This window comes from Rhipicephalus microplus, chromosome 8, assembly GCF_043290135.1.
Source record: "Rhipicephalus microplus isolate Deutch F79 chromosome 8, USDA_Rmic, whole genome shotgun sequence".
Taxonomy (NCBI): Eukaryota; Metazoa; Arthropoda; class Arachnida; order Ixodida; family Ixodidae; genus Rhipicephalus; species Rhipicephalus microplus.
The window spans coordinates 109,410,282-109,437,814 of NC_134707.1; the positions used below are offsets into that span (position 1 = coordinate 109,410,282).

At 43.0% G+C, this 27,533-nt stretch overlaps 1 protein-coding gene and 1 pseudogene across 1 annotated transcript; both read right to left on the reverse strand.

Moving 5' to 3' along the window:
• LOC119165681 (uncharacterized) overlaps positions 1 to 27,533 on the reverse strand; it is a 108,271-nt pseudogene that overhangs the window by 35,346 nt on the left and 45,392 nt on the right.
• On the reverse strand, positions 25,146 to 27,020 carry LOC142769324 (THAP domain-containing protein 2-like). Its single transcript, XM_075872474.1, has 3 exons — positions 26,769 to 27,020; positions 26,432 to 26,630; positions 25,146 to 25,781 (listed from the first exon to the last, which is right to left on the reverse strand). Exons 1-3 carry the CDS (start codon positions 26,837 to 26,839, stop codon positions 25,374 to 25,376), a joined length of 678 nt encoding a protein of 225 aa, XP_075728589.1. The 5' UTR covers positions 26,840 to 27,020; the 3' UTR covers positions 25,146 to 25,373.

The window sequence follows — 27,533 nt, forward strand, 5'->3', positions numbered from 1 at the left end:
GCGGGGATGGCGCATCACGTGACAATGACATCACGGGTTAGTGTGTCAACGCGACCTCCTCGCGGCTCCTCGTGGGAGGCAGGGATTGTTTCTCCTACTGGTCAAATGATCCCCGTGCAACGGGGAATGTAGCGGAATTTCAGGTGGGTCTTTGGCCACCTTCTAGCCCTCTCTCCTACAGTGCCTGCAGAACGTGGCGGCGGCTGTTTCAAATTACGCTCCGGACTTGTGTGCACAGGTATGGTGAAAATGAACGACGAAGTAACTTCTTTTCTCTCATGGAAGAATATCCTTGCTTGTGAGACATCCCTTCCGATCACTATAGTAAAACAAGCCTAAATAATGGTGTGTGAGAGACGATAGCCAAGCAGATGATGGAGCACTACCATCTCTATGGAATGATATTTAGTTTTGTTTTAAAGTGGTTATTCTGATGAGCATAATGACAATGCCTGCTTTTGTTATTACTGGTGCTGCAACTGCTCTGCTTCTTAAGCCTGATGGAGATGTCTTACTTTATAACAAAATTTTTAATGGGTCTCTTTATTCAAGATTAGATGCTTAAAATATAGGCAGCTGTATAATTCGAGAGCTGCTTTTTATTTTCAGAAACATGACATACTTCACATTTTACTTTAATTAGCTGCGCTGATGCAGCAGAATCTTAGGCTGAGTTCGCATTGTGAAGAATGAAGTGGTCTTCTTTACCTTGTGTTTTGAAATTATAATTCAATGCTTTTACAGATATTTGTCAAATAGTGATAGGCTAGATCCCTTCTGTTCTCGGTTGTTCTCATGACAGAAATGCTATGATGGCATAATTTCTTCACTCACAGAAAGCCAACCGACATCAAAAGATACCCAAATTCCTATCTACTGACTCAATAGTAGTATTTGACGAGTCAAAGAGGCTGTGAGCAATTTCGTAGTCGAAAAAAAAAAAACGTCAATGACGCTGCCCGGAATGTCGTTTTGGGCGATTTCGCCTTTGCAAAAAAAGAAAAACTTGCGGTGGTGAGTCAAACCAAAGGCAATGCCCCGTCTGCATTCCTCATACACACCATCATCATAGCAGTCATCATGTAGGCAAATTTCCATGCGCCAGCCTCGACATGTCTGAACAAGTGGTGCGCCACAGTTGCTCAGATTCCTCGAACATACACGTCATGCTAACCGTGCCCCTCTGGATGTGTTGGGAGAAAATGCGTGCCAGTGTGCCTATTGTCCAGAAACCTGCTTGACCAGCGGCGCGCACTGCTGAGGGAAGCAGCACAGAAAACAAGGGTGTTCGTGTCGTGTCGCACGTGTGTCGTATGTACGCTGAGCCGGTCTCAGAGCAGCAGTAGAAAGATTTTCTTTTCAAGTGCGCCCGTGTGGACATCAGCAGCAACATGCCAAGTTACAAATGATGACTTTTCTACAAGAAACACCAAAACGTGGCACGAGCCCACCACTGTTTTCGGCAGAGATTACCCCAGCAAGCAGCAGCAACCCCACTCACTCGCTCAACACAGGTAAGGCCACGTGTTACCAATACATATCTGTTCTTTACGTATCATACAAAACATTTATCGGTTCTTAGACCACGTTAACTATGGTCCATCATTTGTATAAGCCCTGCCAATATGTGGCATGTTTCCAGCTCTTCATTTGCTCACATATTTCTTGCTGTTAACCGATTTAGGGCGAGCACGTGGTCAGTGCCTGTACACCTTCTTTGGAAGCATGTGCTACACCCACTGGTTTTTCTCCTGTACTTGTCTGTGTGTACGTATTGTGGTTGCCATAAACACGCCCGAGTAGGATTTTTTGCTAACACTTAGTTTAGTAATGTCCGGAATATCCGATACAGATGTCCCGTCGTATGCCTGCTGCATATCCGTGGTTACTTGGGGAGAGGAGAAATTGACTGTGCGGTTAAACCCCTCAATATAAGACTCAAAGACCTTTCTGGCCTATTAGTGATCTGGCTAGTAGCTTCTCCTGTGATGCCTTCCTCACACTTGCCGAAATGGAAGAGACCCAGGCGCATGTTTATTCAATGATGGTCACTTAAAGAGACACGTAAGAGCAATACTTTCTTCACGTATTCGTAACATACAACTTCACAATTCCGAAAACACCACTTCTACCGCAACACCACAGTTGGTAAGCGCGAAAGTGTGCGAAAAGAAACTGAGGGTGGAGGTGCCACCTTGAGATTCCCGCACCAAACACTGTGACATCATCAATTTTTTAGGACGTCTACTGGGGCCCTATGTATATTCTAATCGCCAAACTTGAAGTATATTGTAACCTGTGGGTGCTATAGACTTCACATACGAAGTCTCAGATAATTTTATGGAGCCACTGGCGTGAAAATAGAAAATATACATTGTGAAATTTCCAATGTCACGTGCGAATATTACCCCGCTACATTTAAAAACGAAACTTCAACCTTAATTTCTCCATTAATAATGAACTTATGAAAGTGAAACTTATAACAGAGTTCTCAGAGTACAGCTTATCAGTCAAAAACAACTCAATGTTTCCCTTCAGTGTCCCTTTAACTCACCAAGCTCAGCAATAAAAAGAGTGTTCTCCAAACCACGCGGTAAAAAAAGACACTAAAACAAAAGACCGAAGTAAAGAAGCGTGGCTTCACAGCATTACAGATTTCCCTTAAGTTGTTTTATGGCACAGCAGTCCTGCACTGCAGTGAAACCAATATTAACTTCTTTCTTATGCATTTATAGACTGTAATGAATTCAACACCTGTACCATGTCTTATAACTCCACAAATCCTTTGAATGCAAGTCTACACGCATTATTATTTGCAAAGAACTATTCAAATAAAAACTGCTAAAAACTGGCTGAACAGAAGTGCATAGATCAACTTCAAGCACATTTCGGAACCTGTAAAAAATTTGAGGGTTTTCAATGCCATCAAAATGCTACTTGAAAATAAACACTGGAAAAAGGACACCAACCAGAGTATTCAATAACAATACAAAATCACGGCATATCCTCGCAGTGAATAATGGTGTGTGGGTGAAGCAGTGGAATTGTTCAGTGTTGCCGTAGTTGCCTGTAGCTTTGACCACTCACACATGTATATGAGTGCCCAGCGGTGTAGTTTTAGGGGCAAAGGTCCTCTTAGTCTAATTTTGTCATGCGTCACGCATAACCGAGGGAAGAGACGAGAAAGAAGAGAAGGCAGTATCTCCCGAACAGTATAATATACAGTGATGTCTCATAGAAGTACATACAAACTGCACTTGAGTGGGAGTATTCTAGATGGCACTGTACCGCTAACTCTACGAATGGCTGCTGCACGGGCTGTGCTTAGGTATGCGGAAAACGAGTGCCTCTCTCAGTCTCCTGGATAGTCGCCATATGTGGCGGATCGTTGGCGGGGCATGAACAAAGCAGGGTGGAGGGCGCGTTGATGCTTGCACTCAGTCTCCTCGGCTCGCGTCTCGTCGGTGTTACCCGTGCACTGTATGCATTCACAAACGCGATCGGATGCATGACGCGTGCACAGACGGACGGACACACAGACGGATGGACAGAAAAACCCTTCGCTCCACTCATCATAATTCACTCCGTGGATATGCCATGATTTTTTTATTGGTGATCAATGGTAAGTTTGTTGAGTTGTGAATTTCGTTTTGCCTTCATTATTACTATTTTGTGGTATCGGATCTAGCCTAAAGTTCACAGAGACGAGGTCTGGGCACGTTACCCTGCTGGTTGTTGGTTGTTTCCAGTCATACGAAACGCGTCGTAGAGCATATTGAAACATGATATACTGCACAAGCCAGCCATCTGTGATTATCACTGTCATCATATTCATTGTCATCAGCATCATCGGCATAGCATATACAGACTACCTCACATGTGCTGTGCCGTCAGGTCAGAAAGAGACTGTGTGCTTTGGAATGTGTTTTTCTTTGCAGGCCTTTCCAATATTTACGGCAGAATTCCTGATGATAAAGGTTGGTCCATGCGACATCATAATGAAATGAGCTTTCGTTTGGCCCATTATGACACGTTTGTTAAGTGTTTTCTACCCAGCTTTGCCATGTAGCCGCTTGCCCGTTCTGCATTGTCTGACGTAACTATTTATTTATTTCCAAATACTGTTGGCCATCATGGCCGTAACAGGGTGGGTACAGTAAATGTAAACATAAAACAAAAACATGTACAACATATTGTAATGAACATTAAAAAAAAATACATATTGATCCAGAACAAAAAAATTATTTTAAAATGCTGCTTATAAAAACATACATATATTATGATGGTTGTATAGTATGCAATATGAAGTAACTGGTACACAATGTATTTTCAAACAATATGACAATGTACATACAACTCTATAGCAATACTCAATGTTCACGATATATTTTAATGCATTCTTCAAAGCTTTCTATGCTCTTCAAATTCAGTACTGGTACTGGCAACTGTCTCCCCTATTTTATTTTTAGTGGAAAAAAAAAATAAGCGTACACATCAAGATTTCATTTTGGCCCCAAAAACACAAATTGATTCTATGATCTGACATTGCTGGAGGGCCTGGGAACAAGATAAGGTTTAGTTTCAATATTGAAGTGTCCTTTTGATAACAAAAAAAGAAATTTGTGTCAACCAACTTTTCAGCAGTAATCAACTGTGCCATCAACTGATTTCACCTTATTTTCTGCACTTTTGACTACGAAAGAGAAGATAAATAAACGTGTGTAGCAAAAAAAGACGAAATCCTAGTACGCTTCGTGCTTAGTATTGACAACATCCAAGCGCTTATGAAAAGAGGTGAGGTGGAGATTGTCCCTGTAGGAAAGGTATCCAGGCAAGAAAGCAAACACTTCTTTGAAATTGGAGCGGTTCAAGGGCACTTTATCAAGAAGAAGGACACTATTGCGGGTGCTGTCACCAGTGTATTGCTTTACACATATCACTATTCGCATCCCTGATACGAACAACTTGTCACTATGCAATAGAGCTTTCTCAACAAAAACTAGAATGGAGTGCAAAATGCCTGCTTGGAATCACAAACGTGTGACGTGAACTCCGGGCATGCCTTGAGCCTTTGTGACTGAAAAGCAAACATGCGAGCTGGAACAAACTTACATTAGCTGACATTGGCGTCAAACTTCGATGAGGGTCGGCTCTTGTCCAGGGCCAGTGTCCTGGAGGCTCATATCCACATCAATGTCATAGTGGGAGTCTGCATATTTTTTTTAGGACATTGCCAGTGTTCTGATTGGCATCAAGGCAATAGGCATAGGCACAGTCAATGGCATCGTGCAATATTGCCTGATTGGCAACAAGGAAATAGGCACAGTCAATGCAAATCGCAAGAAACAAATAAACAAGAAACTGGTTAGTTGTCGAATGTGGAGTATAAATCAGGCACATATATAAATTACCGGTACTTGTGGCAGAAATGAGATCAAACCAACAAATCTGACCACTACATTTTAGAAATAACCGCAGTCCCATATAACTGTTGCCAAATAAGCAGTAGGTAACCGAAGCACAAACCTACATGCTTACAAAAAGGGTTCAACTTAAATTTAGGACAACCACGCGAGTGATGAAAAGAAAAATGGTAGATGTAACCTTAAGAGACAAGATCATAGCAGAGTGAGTCGGGTAACAGACCGGCATCAAAGATATCATAGTTGAATTCAAGAAAAAGAAATGAACATGTGCCGGGCATGTAGGCAGGATAACAGCTGGTCATTAAGGTTAATTGACTAGATTCTGAGAGTAGGCAAGCTCTGAGAAGAAGACTGAAAATTAGGTGGGCAGATGAGATTAAAAAGTTTGCACGTATAGCGTGCGACTAGCAAAAAGCACACGACTGGAGGCAGCAATGGGGCATCCAGCATATCGTCTCACGCATTTTTCTCTCCATGTGCAGCTATCTCGTCCTGCGGTCAACATTTCCAGGTGGAAAGCGAACCTGCTTATTCTGGTCAACGGCTTCTCATAAGCTTGTCTGGTGTTATCGGCGTCATCGCCTGGCCACAAGTCCGCCAGGTGTCGTCACTTCGTGTAACACCGCTCATAAGAAGCAGGGCCATCCCAGAGACTTCACTGGTGACAGCGACGGTGCATCCGGTATCGTCTCACGCATTTTTCTCTGCATGTGCAGCTATCTCGTCCTGCGGTCAACATTTCCAGGTGGAAAGCGAACCTGCTTATTCTGGTTAACGGCTTCCCATAAGCTTGACTGGTGTTATCGGCTTCATCAGCTGGCCACAAGACCGCCAGGTTTCGTCACTTCGTGTAACACCACTCATAAGAAGCAGGGCCATCCCCGAGACTTCACTGGTGGCAGCGACGGTGCATCCGGCATATCGTCTCACGCACTTTTCTCCGCATGTGCTGCTATCTCGTCCTGCGGTCAACATTTCCAGGTGGAAAGCGAACCTGCTTATTCTGGTCAACGGCTTCCCATAAGCTTGACTGGTGTTATCGGCTTCATCAGCTGGCCACAAGACCGCCAGGTTTCGTCACTTCGTGTAACACCGCTCATAAGAAGCAGGGCCAGCCCAGAGACTTCACTGGTGACAGCGATGGTGCATCCGGCATATCGTCTGACGCACTTTTCTCTGCATGTGCAGCTATCTCGTCCTGCGGTCAACATTTCCAGGTGGAAAGCGAACCTGCTTATTCTGGTCAACGGCTTCTCATAAGCTTGACTGGTGTTATCGGCTTCATCAGCTGGCCACAAGACCGCCAGGTTTCGTCACTTCGTGTAACACCACTCATAAGAAGCAGGGCCATCCCCGAGACTTCACTGGTGGCAGCGATGGTGCATCCGGCATATCGTCTGACGCACTTTTCTCTGCATGTCCAGCTATCTCGTCCTGCGGTCAACATTTCCAGGTGGAAAGCGAACCTGCTTATTCTGGTCAACGGCTTCCCATAAGCTTGTCTGGTGTTATCCGCTTCATCTGCTGTCCACAAGTCCGCCAGGTGTCGTCACTTCGTGTAACGCCACTCACAAGAAGCAGGGCCATCGCGGAGACTTCACTGGTGGTAGCGACGGTGAATCCAGCATATCGTCTCACGCATTTTTCTCTGCATGTGCAGGTTAGTTTTGTGAAACTTTACGCACCTTTTTCACTTGTTTCCCGTCATTGCCACCACTTTTTTTTTCCCTGTACCTTTGCTTGTACAGTTGTTTGGTTGCCGTTTTCCTAGCAAAACGCCATCAAATGCAGAGCTTGCCAAGCGGTTAGATGCACTTGAGGCTAAATTGAAAAATGAAAGCAGCAAACTCACTGACGATATTCTCGGTAAATTTTTGGTAAACCTTCAGTCCTCTGGTCTTGATGCTGTCGAACTAAAGAAACAAGTAGAAAACTTGGAATCAAGTTTGCATGTTTTAAATGACATTATTGAAAAACTGCGTGATTGAAAACTTGAAGCTTACAACAGATAACAAAAAGTTCATATAAGCAAACAAAGCGCTGTCCTTAAGGGTGGCCGAGCTCGAACAATACTCTAGAATGAGCAATGTTGAGGTGAGGGGCGTTCCCTGGACCCAAGGGGAAGACTGCGTTGCACTCATGTAAACCATTGGCGCAAAAATTGGGTGCCTGGTATTGGCGACTGATTTCGATGTTGCTCACCGAGTTCCCACTAAGTTTAAGACAAGAAAAATATCGTAGCTAGGTTTTGTTCGCGACCAAAAAAAGCTGAATAAGTCAGTAAGGCACACAAAGCTAAGCTTCACCTAAGTGACATTGGTGTGAAAGCTTCTGTTGGCAGTGCTGTCTATGTGAATGAGCACTTGACGCCACGAAACAAGGCGCTCTTCTCGAGGGCATTGGCTTTGAAAAAACAACACAAATGGCAATATCTGTGAATCAGCAACTGCCAAATCAAAGTTAGAAAAGCTGAGAAAACCGAAGTGTACCGCATAGCCAAGGAATCGGACCTCGCGGTAATTAACTAATCTGATTTTGATTTGTACCTGCCTTACTCTCATCCTCCTATCATGGCTTCATAATACAGCTCGAGTGGGTTAAACAAATTTTTTAGGAATAGTAATCGTTCTGTTATTCATTTATATGCACGCAGCCTCCGTAAACATTACGATGACTTTACTAATCATCTTTTCACCCTTTCTTTTACTTTTTCAATAATTGCTGTCTCAGAAACCTGGCTTAGTGACATTGATAAGAACTTGGATTGTTTCCCTTTGTACAAATCTGAATACGCCTACCGTCTATCCAGTAATCATGGTGGAGCTGCTATCTATATCTCGCCTGATATACCCTACAAACGCAGACACGACCTCACCCTAAATACTGAGAATTGCGAATCAGTTTGATTAGAATTCGATCCCAACTTTCTGAACATAGATACTAGAAATTTCATATTCAGTTGCATTTACCGATCACCTTCTTCCTCTGAATCTGATTTTTGCATTTCCTTAGAAACAATGATGCCAAAGCTATCTACAGAGAATAAAAATCCTATAATTATGGGTGATATAAACTTAAACTTATTGGATTCATCTGTGCACTCTCTTAGTTATTTATCCTGTTTTCATAGTTTTGGTTACGAATGCTTTATTAGCGTCCCTACTCGCTCTATTCCCGGTGGTTCCAGCACTCTGATCGATCATGCATTGTCGAATCTTCTGTATCCACCTGACGTAGGAGTTCTTGGAACAGACATTACGGACCACTTCTCCATCTTTCTGCGCACTATATCTGCTCACTGTTCATATTCCAATTGCTACACGAAACTCGTTTTTGACAAAAAAATCATTCTTAGAATCCGTTTCCAATGGTGACTGGTCTTTTGTTCTTAATACTAATGACCCGCCGTTAGCTTACTCACAATTTCTGACAAAGTTGTTATCACATTATTAATCGTGCTCCCAAATGCGCAAATGCAAAAAGAAAGTGGCATCTCCGAGAAACCCTTGGGTTACCGAAAATCTCCTTAAAGCGATGCGCACACGTGAAAAAAAAACAAAAAGACAGCCTTTCAATGTAAACTTACGTGTGCGCTATAAGAGATTTTCCAACTCACTGTCTGGTCGACTTAAAGAAGCTAAAGCCAAATATTACGAGGAAAAGATACTTAAATGTGGTCTTGATGTAAAGAAAAAATGGGAGATAGTGCATTCATTTTTGAATAGAAAACAAGCAACCGATAATATATCACAAATATACCATAATGGTAATACTTATCTTACGCCACTTACGATTGCAGATGATTTTGGTTACTTTTTATTTTCTGATGTCAATCCACCTGCACAGAAATCTTTATACGCCCCCTAACACTTTTCACAATCATTCTATATGTTTTCAACTACTCCTGATGAGGTTGCATCAGTAATTCATAATTTAAAAATAACCTGCGCTGAGCTGGACAACATTCATCCAGGACATATTAAATTAATCTGTAAACCGATATCATTTGTCATGTCTCACATCATCAACCTCATGTTTAAAACGGAAACTTTTCCGCGAGAACTCAAACAAGGTAGAATAACTCCAGTTTAAAAAAAAAAAAAAGATCGCTCATTAGTATCCAATTATAGACCGATCTGTGTTTTACCTTATTTAGCAAGGTCACTGAAAAAATTATTGAGGAACGATTGTTAAAATATATAAACAACTTTGATATACTTTCAACAGATTAATTTGGATTTAGATCAGGTTATTCTACTGAATCAGCACTTATATCTCTTACTGACCAACTAAAGAAAGCCATTGATGATGGTAAATATGCAGGTTCTTTATATTCGTCGACTTTACACGGGCATTCGATACCATCGATCATGACATTCTTAAAATTAAACTAGACTCAACTGGCATAACTGGTCCTCCTTTACTGCTGCTATGGCACTACTTGCAAAACAGGTATCAAGTCGTTAGTATATGCAATGCTTATTCTAAACCTAAAATTACTAATATAGATGTACCGCAGGTGTCAATTTTGGGCCCCTTGCGACTTTTAATTTATATTAACGATTAATGACCTGCCTAATTGTCTTACCTTCTTCAAGTGCATATTATATGCTGATGACACTACAATTTAACTCTAATGAAAATATATCAGTAATAATAAATGAGCTTAACAGTGACCTCCATAACCTGTTGGGTTTGTGTAAGACTAATAGACTTACTATTAATCCCTCTAAAACTAAATTATTTTTGTTTTCACCAAAAAATAAATCGCCACCGTGCATTCCGCCCATATTCATTGATAACCATGCATTACCGGCAAGTGAAGAATGTGTTTACTTAGGGGTGAATATTGACCATCATTTAAAATTTCAAAACCATGTCACACAACTTAAAAAAAAGTTATCTCACGGAATACGCATCCTTATCAGAGCACGTCCAATTTTTTCACGTCCGGTCTTTCTCTCACTTTATTTCGCATTTGTGCATTCACACATCAATTACTGCATAACTTCATAGGGTAAGACGTACGCCACTCATCTGAAACCACTACAAATCATTCATAACCAGGCAATTCGATTAATCACATTTAGTTCGCCCACCCACAATGCTAAGCAGTTGCTACAAGAAAATAAAATTCTCGATGCTGCCAGCCTTGTAAAATTCAATCTCGCCACTTTTCATTTCAAAGTAATTAATAAACAAATATTGTTATCAATTCATTCATCACCTTTACTAAATATTAACCCAACTCGTTTTGTGCAGCATAATAACTTCATTTTGCTCAAAGCATGAACTAATCATTGTAAACACACAGTTCACTTTGCGGCCATATCATTATGGAACAAAGTGCCATTTCTAATGAAAATTCGAGAACCACATAAATTTTGCCATAAATTGAAAAAAATTTTTTTATGCGACACTCACTCTTCTGCCTAACCGGTTTCTCCCTCGCCATGTCATTCTCTTTCAGTCTCTCGTTTTTTTTTTTATGTCATGCTATTTATATAGAAGTATATAAATATATTTTACAATTTATATTTCTGACTGCATATAGTTGATGAGGGCATCATCATTTATATGTATCTGTAATTCATTTTTAAACCTTGTATTCTCTTAGTTTTACACAGTTGTTGCTAATCAAATACCTGTGTTTACATTTCATAGGAGGTCCCATTTCAGTGTACACTACAGGACCTCCTTTCGTATATTCTTTTTTTGTACATCTTATTATGAAATAATAAAACTTGATTTGATTTGATTCGCAGAACAAGGGAGAGGTCTCTACCATGCAGTGGGGGTAGTCAGGCTCGTGATGATAAATCAAAATGGCAACAAAGCTACCTTGCTCGTTTTCAGAATTCGCTGACGTAGTCTTCATGTCCAGTGGAAAAAAAAAAGTAACAGCTATATGATCTACATGCTTGGCATGCAGTTCCTGTGATTTAAATAAAATTAGAGCTGATAATGCTGCACAGTCGCAACCCACAAGGGTTATAGTATACAGATCTTTGTGTTTCTGTAGGGCTTACGAGTTGGGCGTACAGCTTCTTCATTCTCAATCTCTCAATGCTATTTCGGAGCAGGTTTTGAACAATCAATAACAGGTATTCACAGTTAGACCATCATTTTTCTTTTGGGGCAGTTTGGAGCAATCGTAACAGCACTTCCATCACTGCTTTTACTCATGACAGTCAGAAAACAAGCAATCGCCTAGATGCACAAAGAAGCGAAAGGCACTATGCTATGTGATGTCTAGGTTGGTACAATAGAAGTTCATGTGATAAATGTTTCACGGCAGTCAGAATGTTCACTCTACACAAATGACAAAATGATAGGTGGACAGAAGAGATAAAGAAGTTCTAACATTGCTACCGCAACGGGACCTGCTTTGTTGGAGAATCGTGGGAAAGACTTTTGCCCTGCAGTGGGTATAGTAAGGTTGATGATGACGCCGATCAGGGTACTCGCAATGGTCAGTTTCGAATGATCTTGAAAACTGTCTGTTCTCACAGTCTAGCCAACGCTTATATTTAAACATTTTGTCAAGATTGTTATTGTGGATATTATTTGCTTTAGCCTATACCTTTTTAACAAGCATCTGTGTGTGAAATCTGCCTGCAATGCCACAAATTGCATATTTGACAGTAGTAGTAGTAGTAGTAGTAGTAGTAGTAGTAGTAGTAGTAGTAGTAGTAGTAGTAGTAGTAGTAGTAGTAGGAGGAGGAGGAGGAGGAGGAGGAGTAATAGTAATAGTAGTAGTAGTAGTAGTAGTAGTAGTAGTAGTAGTAGTAGTAGTAGTAGTGTGTCATTTTTTTTCACGAATACACAAAGTGCTTTAACAAAAAAGAATGCAAATGAACTAGACCATTGCTGAATAATTATAGGAACTGAGAGGGCCGCTGTCTGAAAATGACAAAAAAGAAAAGAGAAGGCGTATAGGAGGGGCATGTGGGCTAAAAAAAATCCGGGAGTGCTCTGACACTCGGACACCAAAACAACTCCTCAATGCTGCCACTTTAACTCACGTACATACTTAGGTACAACCAAAAAAAGCAAAAAAAATTTATAAGTAACAGTTGTAACGATGCTATTACCATGACTCACACATGCTTCATGCGTGTATAATAAAAAAAACTTTAAATATTTATGCTTTGATTGCACACATTTTTGTAACAGGTGTATGCCCCCTCAGTTTATTAACTGACTTTTAACGAATGTTATATCTAAGCCCGAAAAATTCCAGACGTCTAAGGAGAAAAAGCAGCTTTTTCTACTCCTGACAAAGTTAAAAAACTGTGAAGAACGAACCTATGTTCCCCTCACAATCAAGATTGCAAGAGCAAACATAAAGAGAAGTTCGTCAACTGTGTGGAATTTGTTGTTTACAGCTTGTCTATTTAATGTGGCAACACATATGTAGGACATAGGGGGAGGTGTGTAAATGGTCGCTTCAGGGAACAATGGCCTGAATGTTAGACAGAAGTGGGCAGGCGTTTTGAATGAGGAGTTGTGATGGCTGTGACGAACTTGGTGTTTCAGTGCTGAGGAAATGTACACTGCAATGTGGAAAAGAAGTACTTACCAACGTTTCAACGTTTAAGAAATGCACAACTATAAACAGAAGCAAAAGAAAACTCGCATGGGAAATAACTCGAGCTGAAAAAATAGACAGTTTAGTCCAGAGAATTGAATTGAACGCGATGTCATTGACGGCGTCATAGTCCTTCTCTGTCGGCAACATGTAAAGTGACGTCTGCACTTATACATTCCGTTCCTCGGGCTTCAATAAAAGTGTCGAAAGTTAGTGTCTGTGTGTCGCCGTGTCTTTAGTCCTCATCTGTCTGTGCACTTACAATTTATTGGTCCAAGAAGCATACAGCACTGTCGGAATGTGGGAGAAAGAACGACCTTCATAATGACTGCGAGGGTTTTGTGTCTTAAAACCACAATTTGATTACGAAAGGCACTACACTGAGCAACTCCAAAAAATTGGCAAGCCAGGATTTTTTAACATGCATCCCAATATGCACCTCCAGCATTGTACCTCCATCTAAATGTAGCCATAGTAGCTGAGAATAAAAAAAACACCATAACAATGCCAAGTAGTAGAACGAGCCTCATTAATGCATGTAATATTGCATGGCAGAAGCACAGAATTGCACACGGCAACAAAGCATGTGAGCTTTGCAACAAGCGCGTGTTTTAAAGGCGAACTCATCTCAAGGCATTCAGACATACTTAACCATCATCACCAGCAAAAGCATGAACAATGTGAGCAGCTAGGAAGGTTCACATCTTGCCTTACAGATGATACACAGTGAAAGGTATAGTTTTGCCTTAATGAACACTCAACAACTGCACCCGCAGTAGGCATTCTAAGCCAGCTTGAAACAGCCATCGTTACAGTCATTTGTTTCTTTACAGCACAATTGCGACATGCATGGAGAACCGACATCAGGCTAGCAATTGAGAAAGCAATGCACATGGCGCTCAATTACACTATCGCATTCTACTCTTAAAGGCATCCCTCAAGTGTCTCCTAACCTTTTGCTTCTAATTTATACACTGCCTCCTTGTGACAAGCGTGCTAAAATAAGCATGATTCACATTGAGGTTTTCTATATCAATATTGCCCATTCACCGAAATTGGCACGTTGCCTGAAAAGATCCCCACGTCACCTCTCAGTCTTCAGGTTCTTGGCTGTGCCAGCTTCATGCAATTTGGCCAACGCCTGCTTTGAGGCAATACACCTACCTACGCTGAGGCAATATGCCCAACTATACGTGACTTACGAATGAACGGAACTACAATGTAGACCGCACCAAGCCTCTTTTCGGCAGATTTGCTTTAGCGGTGAGCCGCCAGCGGTCATCACAATTGCAGATGTACGAGACAACACGTTCAATGTGCCGATGGTTTCCGAGCATATTACACCGTCACCATGATTTCCACAGTCAGGAACGAGAAGTTTCTCAAAGAGGCCCTGCGACACTCTTAAAACAGCCTTATTTAGCAGCGGAACATGTTTAGCCATGATTACCGAGACGAATGCAACAAAAATAATGGAAATTGATGCACGGAAAGGGAAGCTATGAGTCCTCAAACTTCAAAACCCAAGCAGACGATGACGAGAACATTCCCTTTCGCATTTCGCTCGCCGGCTGATGTCAAAGACCGCTTCTAATCCCAGCGCGCATTTCGTAACGACATACCGGAAATGTCACCTCACGGTGGTCTTCACACAATACCTGGCTACCACTCTTTTTGATGGCCTCGTTAGCATGCTTTCTTAGCAGCGGCATTAGCATGTGACATCAAAATTGCCTCGTCCGCGCATGCTAGTACTCCCACATGGCAGTTTCAGCGACGTCAGTGCAAGCCATCTATGTGCAAGTAAAACAAGGTGATGAATTTTCACTGAAAAAGTCGGAGGATAACGTTTAACTAAGGTTGCTACAGAAAACCTCACAAACCTTATATGTATACACTTTGGCCTCTAACTGAAAGCGCCGGTAGCCGCGTATTTTCACGAAAGCTTCATGTCTAGCAAGGACGAATCCCCAAACTATCCTCATGTCACGGAGGAGCCCCGTTTGTTCATTGATGTAAAAAACATGCTAAGTCGCAGTTCTTCTTTCTTACTACCGCGTTCACACTGAGACTAGCCCAACCGAACAAGAGAGCGACAGCGAAGTGCCGCCACTGTGTCATTTACTGAACTTCCCTCGAGAGGATGCTCACAATTAGACGTGGCAATGTGACAGTATGAGCACTGCAAATTAAGAGAAAGAAAAAGTTTATAAGAGTGGACACTCAGCCAAATCTGGCCTCAGGAAATACTTCACGACTACATAAGAAACTAGTGCTCTCACCAAACGCCAGGATATACAAGTGCGAAAAACAAAAAAGTTATCAATCCAACGGAATGCTTTATTACTAAATAATAGTTAGACACCCATTATTGGCATGTTCATTATACATAAAAACTATTTATTCAACACATCTTACAAACGTGGCTATTTTTGTTAAGCCGCAATGCCCTAAACAGCCTCTACAATTTGCACCGATTAGAGTACCCGACGTACCAGCATACGACCAGCCAAGACATCACAGCGGGAAAGTTTCATCGACGTTGGCTCCTTCGGTGTTTTCGTGAAGGAGATAGAAGGTGAGGCACGTTTTCAAGAGAAGCTTGTTGAATGACATGTTGTTGGGCTAGTGGGGTCATTGATTCAGAAAAGGGTTACAAGTGCGCCAATAAGACATGTAAGAAACACAAACACGCCCACATATGTTGCGCTTCGTGTGTGGTGCGTTTCGATGTTTTTTATGTGGTGTCTCTCGTGCAGTTGTAACCTTTTTCTGGAGCTAGTGACGACAACCACGTTCGCTAAAAATACAGTTTGCGGCTGTATGTGGAGACAAGACGTGAACATTGTGCAACGCATACAGTATAGCAAAGCATTTCTTCGTGATGCTCTTCTCATTTTGTGCTTTTTATGTGCTCAGCTTCTACGTTGCCTTGGAATAAAAACATAAATGTATAGATTGAGCGCTTGTTCCAAAAGAAAGACAAGCGCGATGAATAAAGCCGTATAGTGAATTATGACTACCTGCATCACGTTCTATTATACCTTAGTCAAAGTAAAAATTATGCCATGACCTCAATTTGCACAAAAAATTTTGAGCTAGACAAAATAGGAAATTGATAAATCAAAGCGACAAACAATAGCCTTGCCATCTCTATGGAGAAAAGTGATCTGAAATTGTTAACTTTCACCATAGCCAAGCGTCGGTTGCGCACAGTAATCCAAAATTTGCCCCAGTGAAACAACAGAAACGAAAAGTACAGGCCAGTTGCTCCCACCCACGACCTACTGTACTCCTGACCTGCCCAAATAGCGGGGTTCATATGGGAGCCCGTGTCCCCGCTCTCGTTCAATCACTCACTGTTGGTGGCGCTACCTGAAACCGGTTCACCTGCTTCTCTATGGCTGTTTGGACGGTGCTGGAGTAAGAACTCCCGCAGTCCGAGATTGAACAACTGGCATATATGCGTTCATTTCTGCAAACTTAGAAGGCTCGTCAAGTAAGCTATTCAGTGCGCTTAAGTATTTATTGCACACTGGTGACACACGTGGGAGCCTGTAGGCCCTTATGACCCCATTTCGCTCTACCTTTACCTGATCTTTGAAAAATCACTAAGCACTGGCCAGTTGCCACAAGACTGGAAAGTGGCAAATGTAGTCCCGATCCACAAAGGAGGTCCTAAAAAAGACGTCACGAATTATAGACCTATTTCGCTTACCTCGATATCATGTAAAATCATTGAACATGTAATATATAAGGCTCTAATGAAGCATTTATTAGATTACGATTTGTTAACAAAGACTCAACACGGTTTTCGTAAGGGCTTTTCCTGTACGACCCAGCTTCTCGAGTTCTACAACGATCTAGTATCCGAAATTGATCTAGGTGGGCAAACAGACTGCATCTTTTTAGATTTCAGTAAAGCTTTCGACACTGTTTCGCATCCTCTGCTCCTCGAAAAATTACGAATATTTAATATAGATGAGAGAATTTTTAATTGGATAGAGAATTACCTGTCACAACGCCGCCAATGTGTTGTCCTGAATGGTACTAAGTCGGAATTTCTAGAGGTCACTTCGGGCGTCCCCCAGGGATCTGTATTGGGGCCTCTGCTATTCATAATTTTTATAAATGACATTAACAAAGATATAAGCTCAAGTATACGGCTCTTTGCTGATGATTGCGTAGTCTACAGAAAAATTCAGAAAGAACATGATGTCCTTGAATTGCAGGCCGATCTTGCACGTATTCATCAATGGTGCCTTAAGTGGCAAATGAAGTTAAACACAAATAAGTGCGTTCATGTGTGTTTTACAAAGAAGAAAAAAATATTTGATGCAAATTTTTGTCTAGGAGGAAATAAATTAGATAAAAAATACTCGTACAAATATTTGGGTGTATTGCTGTCGCATGATTGTTCCTGGAATGCACATGTGGATTATGTGGTTTCCAAAGCCGCGATAGCGTTGAATTATATTCAAAGGAACTTGAGATGTGCAGATCCTAACCTTAGAAGCACGGCCTACCTCACTTGTATTCGTCCAATCTTGGAGTATGCCTGTACTCTTTGGGACCCAACACAAACAGGTTTGATAAATAAATTAGAAAAAATACAAAACAGAGCAGCCAGGTTTGTTTTGGGTCGGTACGGACAAAAGCAGAGTTGTACCGAAATGAAAAAGGAGTTAAACTGGGAGTTACTGTCGTCCCGTCGCAAAAAATTGCGTTTGAAGCTTTTATACCAGATATTTCATAAAAAAACGGGACTAGACAGCGACACTTACTTAAAAAGACCAGATTACATATCTCAACGTACAGACCACATACACAAAATAAAGCCGTGCCGGGCCAGGACGAACCTGTATTCAAACTCGTTTTTTGTTAAAACTATTAACGAATGGAATTGTTTGACATCTAAGCAAGTGTGCAGTGTTAATGAAGATGTATTTTTTTCAACTTTGTAACCCCCCTGCTGTAACGCCTCTGGCAAAGCGGGGATATGTATGAATAAAGAAAAAAAAAAATGACGTTGGTCAGCCTATGTGCTGCGACATTTAATTATATAGTAAAAAATTCTAAAAGACTTCTAGTATATTTATCTATGACTTACTTTGCTTTTGTAGATAATATTTATGCAATATGAGTGCTTTGTTGGCCAAAATATGACCACAAACGCTGAAGATGATGCCAGCGAACAGATCTTGACTACCACCACACCGCCCGTCGGCAACAGCCCCAGCGACAGAAGGTGCAAACTAGACGTGGGCGCAGAAGAGGGGTTATCTGGGCGGGTCAGAAGTACAGCAGCTCATGCTCTCACCAACCACGAGGTGCACTAGTGCCGATTGGGCCGCAGGGGTTTATGAGAATGTCCACTCTTGTTTTTTATTTCTTTAGGCTGCTAATGCATGCAGGTGAGAGACATGCGATACTGAACATGGCATGAATACCTTTATTCGTTCCAAAGCAAAGGCAGCCCGGTGAAATAGCGCCTCGAAGGCGTAGCTGTGCGGTGGAACACACGCAGGAGGCCGGGGTTCGATTGCAGCTGGAACCCTGGTTCTAAATTTGAATCGATTACAAATATAGGGGGACGCTATGCAAGCTCTTATGACTCTAATTTAAGCATCTGTTCACACAGGTCAAAACCGGCCAGCAATAATTTAGAAATAGCATCGCAGCCTGCGGTTCTAAATGGGCACACGTATACACGCGTGAAACAAATCGCCACGCCAGTAAAACGCTTATCTGCGCAGTGAAGCGCTTTTTCTCTTTTCCGTATTGTTTCCGCCAAAAAAAGTTCTCTTCTTATATTGCTATGAACCGACTAGACCCACTACAAGTTCTGCTGAAGCTGCACAACAGTGCCTTCGATCGAAAGCAATGTTTGCAACCACGAAACAACGACGAAGTACTCACGAACGCTGAAGTATACTTCATTCTGAGTTGCAGTGAAAGGCGCCAAAACACACACGAAACCTCGGTAGACGGTATGCGCGTACAACATGCAAGGAAAGGTCGCAAACTCTCGAACAGCGCGCGTGATAAGCGTAAAGCCACAGAACACCTACCACTTCGTCACAGTTCACTTCACGTACCACTTGACGCTACGGTCAGTGTTGCCAAATGTCAAACATCAAAAATGGCTAAATAAAAGCGTAAAAGCAGCAAACAGAAGCTAAAAAAAATTTAGCAATAAAGCTAAGAGCAGAAAAACTATTTTTCGTGTATTTTATTGCAATATTAAATATACGCGCAGTCTCGACTAGTTTTTAATGTTGCTTCTGCTGCCATCATGCACCATATATGTATATGTATCAATATATAAGAAAACTCAAGAAAGAAAAAAAAAATTGGCGCAACTCGACTTGTTCCACTGCAAATGTCGTCAAAAGACGATAGTCTTGCGTCTGGAGGGAGGGAACAAAACGTTTATTCGATGTTCTGCGCAAGAAAATCGGGGAATGGTATCATAGCCTCCTATATTTTTTTGTGCCCGCGCATTAGCGCTAAATACATACGCGCCATCCGTCCCTTATAGTTTTGGCGCTCGCCGCCAGATGCCGCACCGATCCCATAATAACAGCAGACGACGCGGCTTATGCACGCTTGCGTTTATGACGGTCTAGAAACCGTCTACATTGCATTGGATTATGCGTATACGTTAAGAAGTGCGCACACACCAAATTTTTAACACAAGCACTGTATGCAGAATGCAATGTGAGCTTTGTTATTTGATTTCGCGCTCAAAGCTTGAGCACTTTTCGAGACAATGGTTTGACATGAAAATCTTTTGCCAAGTCGTGTTTGTCAGTCACACTCGTCGCGAAGTTCAGAAAAAGTGGGCGGAGAAACTTCACGAGCACAACCTCCAAAAGTTTTTTATGATGTCCCGGGGTCGAGCACTTGAGTTTGTCACGTTTCTGTAGTATTTGCGCGGCGTTGTCAACGGCAGCCTTCAGGGGCTGATTCATCTTTCTCGCTCTTGCGAGGAAAACTTTCGCGTAATTCTTTAGAGAATTTAGAACCATTACGAGCTCAGTTGACGGATACAGGAGTACACCTGGGTGGATATCTCCACATTCAATCAGAACATGCTCCGCCGTTTCCTTATCTTTCCCGCAGCATGTGCATTGTTCTTCTTCTTTACTGAATCTTGCTTTATAACTACGCGTTCTAAGGCAACCCGATCTCGCTTCAAACAGTAAAGCGCTTCCCCTTGAATTATCGTAAAATGCCTCCCTCCTTATTTCATTTTTGCCCTTTCGGTAGTTACTCAAAGCCGGTTTTTTCTCCATAGCTGCCATCCATTCTCTCGTTTTGCGCCTCGGCGCTCCGCCAGGAGCGCTCGCATCCCATAATAGCTCGGGGGACGGCGCTGAGGGACCGACCAACGTTTATAGATACTATAAACGTTGGTCGACCAACGTTTATAGATACTTTATAAAGTATCTATAAACGTTGGGACCGACCGCTCGGGCACAAAGTTATAGAGGAGGCTATGATGGTATTCTGAAAGGTGGATGGATATGGCTGTGTCCTTTAGATTGGGCGGTGGCTAGCGCCTTTAAGCCGTAATACTCAATGAACCAAAAACTAGCTTTATATATATTTTTTTTCCTTTATATAATGAGGTTGAGGATTCGTACTTTGCAGTGAAGGCTTTAATTTTCACTCGTGCCTTGACTTTAGCCACCAATCAGATAACCTCCTTCTAGTTACTTCTACTCGCTTAAAGTCTATTTTGCCTCCCTTTCCCTAAACCCCAGTGCTTCGAAAAACTCTGTGCCATCATCCTGAACTATAGGGTGAATCCCTTTACAAATCATTATCAAGTGTTCGGCACTTTCTTCTTCCTCTCCACACGCACTGCATACCATGTCTACCCCTTCGTATTTGGCCCGATATGTCTTGGTTTGCAATACACCCGTCCTGGCGTCAAACAGTAGAGAACTACCCCGAGTATTATCATAGATCCTTTCCTTGGCAATTTCCTGCTTAAAAGTTCTATATATCTCTAGTGCGGACTTCTTAATCATGCCAATTCTTCACATGTCAGTCTCCATTTCCTTCACTTTCTTCTTAACCGATAGTTCTTTTTGGTTTGGCCACCTGCTGTTTTCTAAGTATATACCAGTCAATTTTCTGGTTCGCTTCTTCCATTTTGTATCGACATTCTTCATGTACAAGTAGCTGAATACCTTCCTAGCCCAACGCTCCTCCCCCATTTCTCTCAATCACTTCTTAAATTTTATCTTGCTGCTTGCTTCCCTGCCCTCAAATGATGTCCATCCCATATCACCTTGTAATCCCGGATTCGGTGTATTCCCGTGAGCTTTTAAGGCAAGCCTACCTATTCCAAGTTGCTTAATTTCTAATCTTGCTTGAACTTCTGATCTCATGCACAAGACCGCATTGCCGAACATCAAACCAGGAACCATGACCCCTTTCCATATTCCTCTCACGACATCATACCTATTCTAATTTCACAGTGCCCCGTTTTTCATTACCACTGAATTCCTGTTACCTTTCGTCGGCACGTATATTTCGTGTTCTCTTAGGTACTCGGCCCCATTGCTTATCCATACGCCCAGATATTTGTATTTATCTGTTTTCTCCAGCGTGACCTCCTGTATTCTAAGTTCACTACCTTCATTGTCATTAAAAAACATGACTGCTGATTTTTCTTTACTGAATCTGAAACCCAACCTGCCTCCCTCATTACCGCAGATGTCCATCAATCTCTGCAAACCTTCCTTGTTGTCGGCCAATAGCACTATATCATCTGCGTATATTAACGCTGGTAGTGCCTGATCAATGAGTTTTCCTTGTTTTCCTTGTTTGGCACGTTAGGCCTGAACGCCGTCTGTCAGTTATCTTCGAAAACGAAGGCGTGCGTGACCGCGGAGAAAAATGCGCGCCAGACCCGGAGGTGATAAGGTGCAGAATGCAAAGCGACGGACGGGCAGGTGCCACCACCGTGCCGTCGTAGCAAAGCGTTGGAAACACCTTCTTGAGCATCGCGTTGCACTGTCAGCGCAGCGCGTTAAACTCTATAGTCCTTAGAGTTACTTGTGTGCCTCTTCTAGTATAAAGGCAGACATACAAAACATAGACGTGTTGTTATGGTGCCTCAAATGTGCGCAATATTTGCTTTTTCAATTGACAATCGTAACACTATGAACGATAAACCTTGAGTAATATTGGTGGGCGCCGCGGATGGGGTTGGCCGTTTAGTGCCGTTTGAGATATCGTTAAGGCAGTGAAACAGACAAATGTACAGACGGACAGACGAAACTTTTTCCATCGAAGGTTCCCAAGAAAGACTATCCTCTTTAAAAGCTGCCCATGCTCGGCACCCAGCTCGTCGCAACGCGCGAACGCGCACTTGTGTGATTCTTAAAGGGAAAAGAAGAGAAAAGTGAGCCCCATAACTGTCTGCATAAGAGTGCGACAACTCAACGCTAGCTCACAAGGGATGGGGGTAAGAAGGGATTAAAAGGATATAATTAAAAGAGGAAGCTGAGAGCGGGGCGCAGTACAGCGAGCGACTGAAGTAGAGAGGAGATAGGAAAGATGGACCCGGTCGTAGGAGTTCCAGGACAGGGCACCACTGAGCGAGAGCTCATGTCGGCGTCACGAAATGGCGTTGGGCGAGCCCACTCGGTCAGAGCTGCGCTGTCGTAGGAGATCGCGAAGGCACAACCGGTGGGCGCGCTTATTTCCCACGCGTACTTTGCCCCATGTACGCATCAGAGCGTAGTGGTTAGGGGCTCCTATTAGTTCATCGACAGGCCCAGAAGGCATTCCAGTTATGCTGATAAAGACATTGGGTCCGAAGTCTAAGCAGATTTTGAGAGAGGCAGTGAGCAAAATAATAATCGCTGCAAGTCCCTGATGTATGGAAACTTAGCAGGATGAGCATGATCTATAAAGGAAAGGGGGACAAAGCTGACATAAACAATCAGTGGTCTACATGCTGGCAATGCAGATCATAAAGGAAAGACTGCAGGCATGGATAGAGGATGAGGGGGTGCTGGGGGAACTGCAAAATGGGTTTCAGAAACAGGAGGTTGGAAGACAATCTGTTCTCACTGACGCAGTGCATCGAAATAGCAGAAAAGGAACACGGGCCCCTGTGGCTAGCATTTTTTTATATCAAGGCAGCGTACAATAGCGTGGTTCAAGAGAACTTGCAGGGAATACTGGACGCACTAGGTGAGAAAGATGGAGTCACCAATCTTTTAAAGGATATCTATAAAAGTACACAGGTGGTTATAAAGCGGGAAAAACGGGTATCCAAGCCTACAAAGGTTAAACGGGGGCTTATGCAGGGGTGTCCTTTGCTTCCCTTGTTATTCATGATGTACCTACAAGAATTAGAGGCCAAATTAGAGGGAAGTGCACTTGGCTTCAACCTCTCTTTAGTCAAACAAGGAAAACTCATTGAACAGGCACTACCAGCATTGATGTACACAGATGATATAGTGCTAATAGCCGATGACAATGAAGGTTTGCAGAGATTGATGAGCATCTGCGGTAATGAGGGAGGTTAGATTTCAGATTCAGTAAGGAAAAATCAGCAGTCATGATTTTTAATGATAATGAAGGTAGTGAGCTTAGGATACAGGAGGTCATGCTAGAAATAACAGATAAATACAAATATCTGGGCGTATGGATAAGCAATGGGACCGAGTACCTAATGAAACAAAAAAATATACGTGACGACTAAAGGGAACATGAATGCAGCAGTGATGAAAAATAAGGCACTGTGGAATTACAATAGGTATGACGTTGTGAGAGGAATATGAAAGGGGGTCATGGCTCCTGGTCTGACGTTCGGCAGTGCGGTCTTGTACATGAGATCAGAAGTTCAAGCAAGATTAGAAATTAAGCAGCGTGGAATAGGTAGGTTTGCGTTAGGAGCTCACGGGAATACACCAAATCAGGCAGTACAAGATGATATGGGATGGATCACATTTGAGAGCAGGGAAGCTAGCAGCAAGATAAAATTTGAGAAGCGATTGAGAGAAATGGGGGAGGAGCGTTGGGCTAGGAATGTTTTCAGCTACTTGTACATTTGGGTTGTTAATACAAAATGGAGGAATCAAACCAGAAAATTGACGGGTAAATACTTAGAAAAGAGCAGGCTACCAAACCAAAAAAGAGCTATCGGTTAAGAAGAAGGTGAAGGAAACAAGAGACTGACATGTGGAGAAGTGGCATAATAAAGAAGCCGGCGCTATAGATCTATCAAACTTTTAAGCAGGAAATCACCAAGGAAAGCTTCTTTGATAACGCTTGGGGTAGTTCTCTACCAGGGGCGGCGCCAGGATGTTTGTACTGGGGGGGCAACCACGAAAAGTGAGTTCCTCAAGGGGGGGGGGCAAGCTCTGCTCCTACTAGGTTTTCAATATATGCTTCCGGCCACTTGGGTGGGCATAGGGGGGCAGGCGAGAATTTCGGGGGGGGGGCTCCAGCCCACCCCCTGGCGCTGCCCCTGTTCTCTACTGTTTGAGGCCAGGACGGGAGTATAGCGAACCAAGACTTATTGGGCCAAATACGAAGGGTTTGACACGTTATGCAGTGCGTGTGGGGAGGAGCAGGAAACTGCCGAACATCTGATAGTGTTCTGTGAAGGACTTTACCTTATAGTTCAAGATAATGGCGAAGAGGAACAGCGAGGGCAAAAGAGACTTTAGGCAGGTAGAAATAACTAGAATGAGGTTATCCGATTGGTGGTGAAAATCAAGGCACGAGTGAAAATTGAATTCTTCACTGCAAAGTACCAGTCCTGAACTTCACTATTTAAAGAGGAAAAAGGGATAAATCTAGTTGTTGGTTTACTAACTATTACGGCTAGGTCGCGTTAGCCACCGCCGATCTAAAAGGTACAACCATATCAATCCATCTAGTCCATCCATCCATGTGCGCTCATGCTCAGGCAAGGAGGATATAAAAACCTGCTGGAGTGGAAGCCGCCTATGCTTACCCATGGGAGCGGGTGAAGCCACGCCGAGCCGCCGGCGGCCATCTTGGCAGAGGCAAGAAACAGCCGAGTACAGCTGCGCTCGCGCTTATCTAAGCAGCAGGTGCAGTTTCTCGCGTCTTCAAAGCAATAAAAACAGTTGTCAGGTTGTAAGCATTTATTCTTTGCTTTTTGGTGGCGAAATAGCCTACGATAACGCTTTGAGAAACTCGAAAATGGAAGAACACAATCACACAAACATTAAAAATATATGCGAACAGTATAGCCGAAACGAGCAGTGCGGGGAGACTTGTACCAGCCCCTTAGTGTTCGCTGGGATGGGAGGGCTTCGTTGAACTTGGATCGTACATACTCGTACGCGGCTGGACTAAAAATGCAAAGTCAGTGCACATGCTCGCAGCTCAGGTGGGTACTTGCCCTTCTGCTCATAGCCCACCCTGCAAAGTAGTTGCTGAATGTCATCCGAGAAAACAGATGAAAACACATGCGAGCCTTCTTCTGACAAGAGTTTTCGCTCTCTGATTTCTTTGATGATTTCTTGGGCGGTTACATTTCTCTTGACCAGCCTTCGTTTAGTTTGCTGCAGTGTTTTGACCTTCTTCTTCAACTGGGTTATCTCTTCTTGTGAGGAAAAGACCTTGTCTTTGTAGAACTGTTTGGTTGGCGAGTTTTCAGGAAAATATTCAGCTCCAGGCAGGTCGCACAACCCAGAACACTCAGGACCAGGCGGGGGCGGGAAATCTCGAGACTTGGGGTCGGGACGGTTCTGTTTGACCTGGGCTTGAAAGCATACGTTTTCTCAGACGAGCCAAAAAGGCAGCAAGCGCAAAAACTAAATGAAACCTCACACGTATAATGTGGGTACGATTAAGCTACACATTTTCTTTGAAGAAATAATAAATGTATTAAGTAACAAGCTTTTTCATAGTCGTGCACGAGACATTGTGTGCCAGCAAAAAGGACATGCACCAGCTCTGGTATAACTTTCCATTCGCCGGATGTGCCTTTAAGTATTGAATTGTAACCACTGTCAGTATGCTGTAGATGTCAATAATGTTTCTGTAGTAAACATTTCTGTATGCCAATTCCTGCTTAAGACCTGGTAAACAGGTCAGTAGTAATAAATAAATAAATAAATAAGTATCTTGATCACCAGTTAAGCCGAAGGTGAAGCAGTTACCATTACCGGTAACTTCACCTTCGCCGGCGGAGTCCGGTAACGCGGTAAACGGTAACGCAAACACGGTAACGATATGCTAAATCTACAGCTACCCCTCCACAGTACCGCCAATTCTCGGCACGCAAAAAATGCCACGTATACCCGCAACATTTCGTGGAACAAGTATTATGTAGCGGCCGTAACGCCACATGCGTTATGCACGCTAAACATTACGCTTTTCGTCCAACGATGGCAGTAATACTGACAGGTTTCTGCAGATGAGGCGGAAAAGCTGGAAACGACGTGGGCACACTTCCCACCCGCAGTCGCGTCGTTTGCCCAGTGCGGTCAAAGCACTCAGGAGTGAAATGTACAGAGCACAGGCGGTCTCCATCCTTAGCGCGCCACCCTTCACGGCGAACTGCCCGCTCCCAAAGACTCCGAACTTCTGCATTCTTTGGAAACCTGTCAAGAAATATACGACAATCAACTGCGGCACACGTACACACAATGCCATTTTGCTGCTCTTTCATGCGCGGGCCTGCAAGCAACTACAATGCGGCTGAAATGACCGCGAGTAGAACACGCATTTCATGTACTTACAGGTGAAATGTGAGGCCACAACCTTTCTTCAGCTTGTTTGTGCATCCGTAGGCAACGCAGGAGGTAACCATTATCCAAGAGCAAGACTTGCACTCATTGAAAACTTCCAAGAGAACAGCGTGCACCAGCAACGAAGCGTGGAGGCGACACACCGGCAGCGCGCTTTCTGCCTCCGGCAAGATGGCTGCCGCTGGCGTCACCTGACGGGCGTCGCTTCCACTCCAGCAAGTTTTTATATCCTCCTTGTGCTCAGGCAGCTCAGCCTCCAATGGGGAAAAACCAAGGAGGATTAAAAAAATTGCTGGAGTGGATATCATAGCCTATGAGTGAAGCCGTGCCCAAGGCAAGAAGGCGGCTGCAGCGGCCTTCTTACTAAAGGCATAATAAGGTATCACCGTTCAGCGATTAAGAACGAAGCGTTTCTCTCGCATGCCACACGAGTGTAATGTGGAAACTTTTTCGGGTAACACAGTGCTCCAAGTGCATCTTAGTGTTACTAGTTTTCCTATAGTGAGCCTCTTATTGGAGTGAAAGTTCCTGGGAAGTTCAGTCACCCATACTCGTATCTGTGTATTATTTCGTCGGGAACAACTATCTTTTATTATAGAAGTAACGCAGCATTTACCTAACATATCAAAGCCGCTTGATCTTCAAGTGGGCACTATCAGAAAAGAGCATGTTTCCGCCATCTTGGCTGTGGCAAAAGCTGGCTTCACTTATCCTGGCAAGGCATTGCGGGAGTTTCCACTCACGCATTTTTTTTTT

Bases quoted from the DNA above. Each gene is read 5' to 3' on its own strand.
- LOC142769324 (XM_075872474.1), bottom strand. From the start codon at position 26,839: ATGGTTACCTCCTGCGTTGCCTACGGATGCACAAACAAGCTGAAGAAA. The intron at 26,631-26,768 runs GTAAGTACATGA...ATTTCTTGACAG, and splicing joins TGTGGCCTCACATTTCACCT to GTTTCCAAAGAATGCAGAAG. The intron at 25,782-26,431 runs GTCAGTATTACT...TTTCAAGCCCAG, and splicing joins CGCCTCATCTGCAGAAACCT to GTCAAACAGAACCGTCCCGA.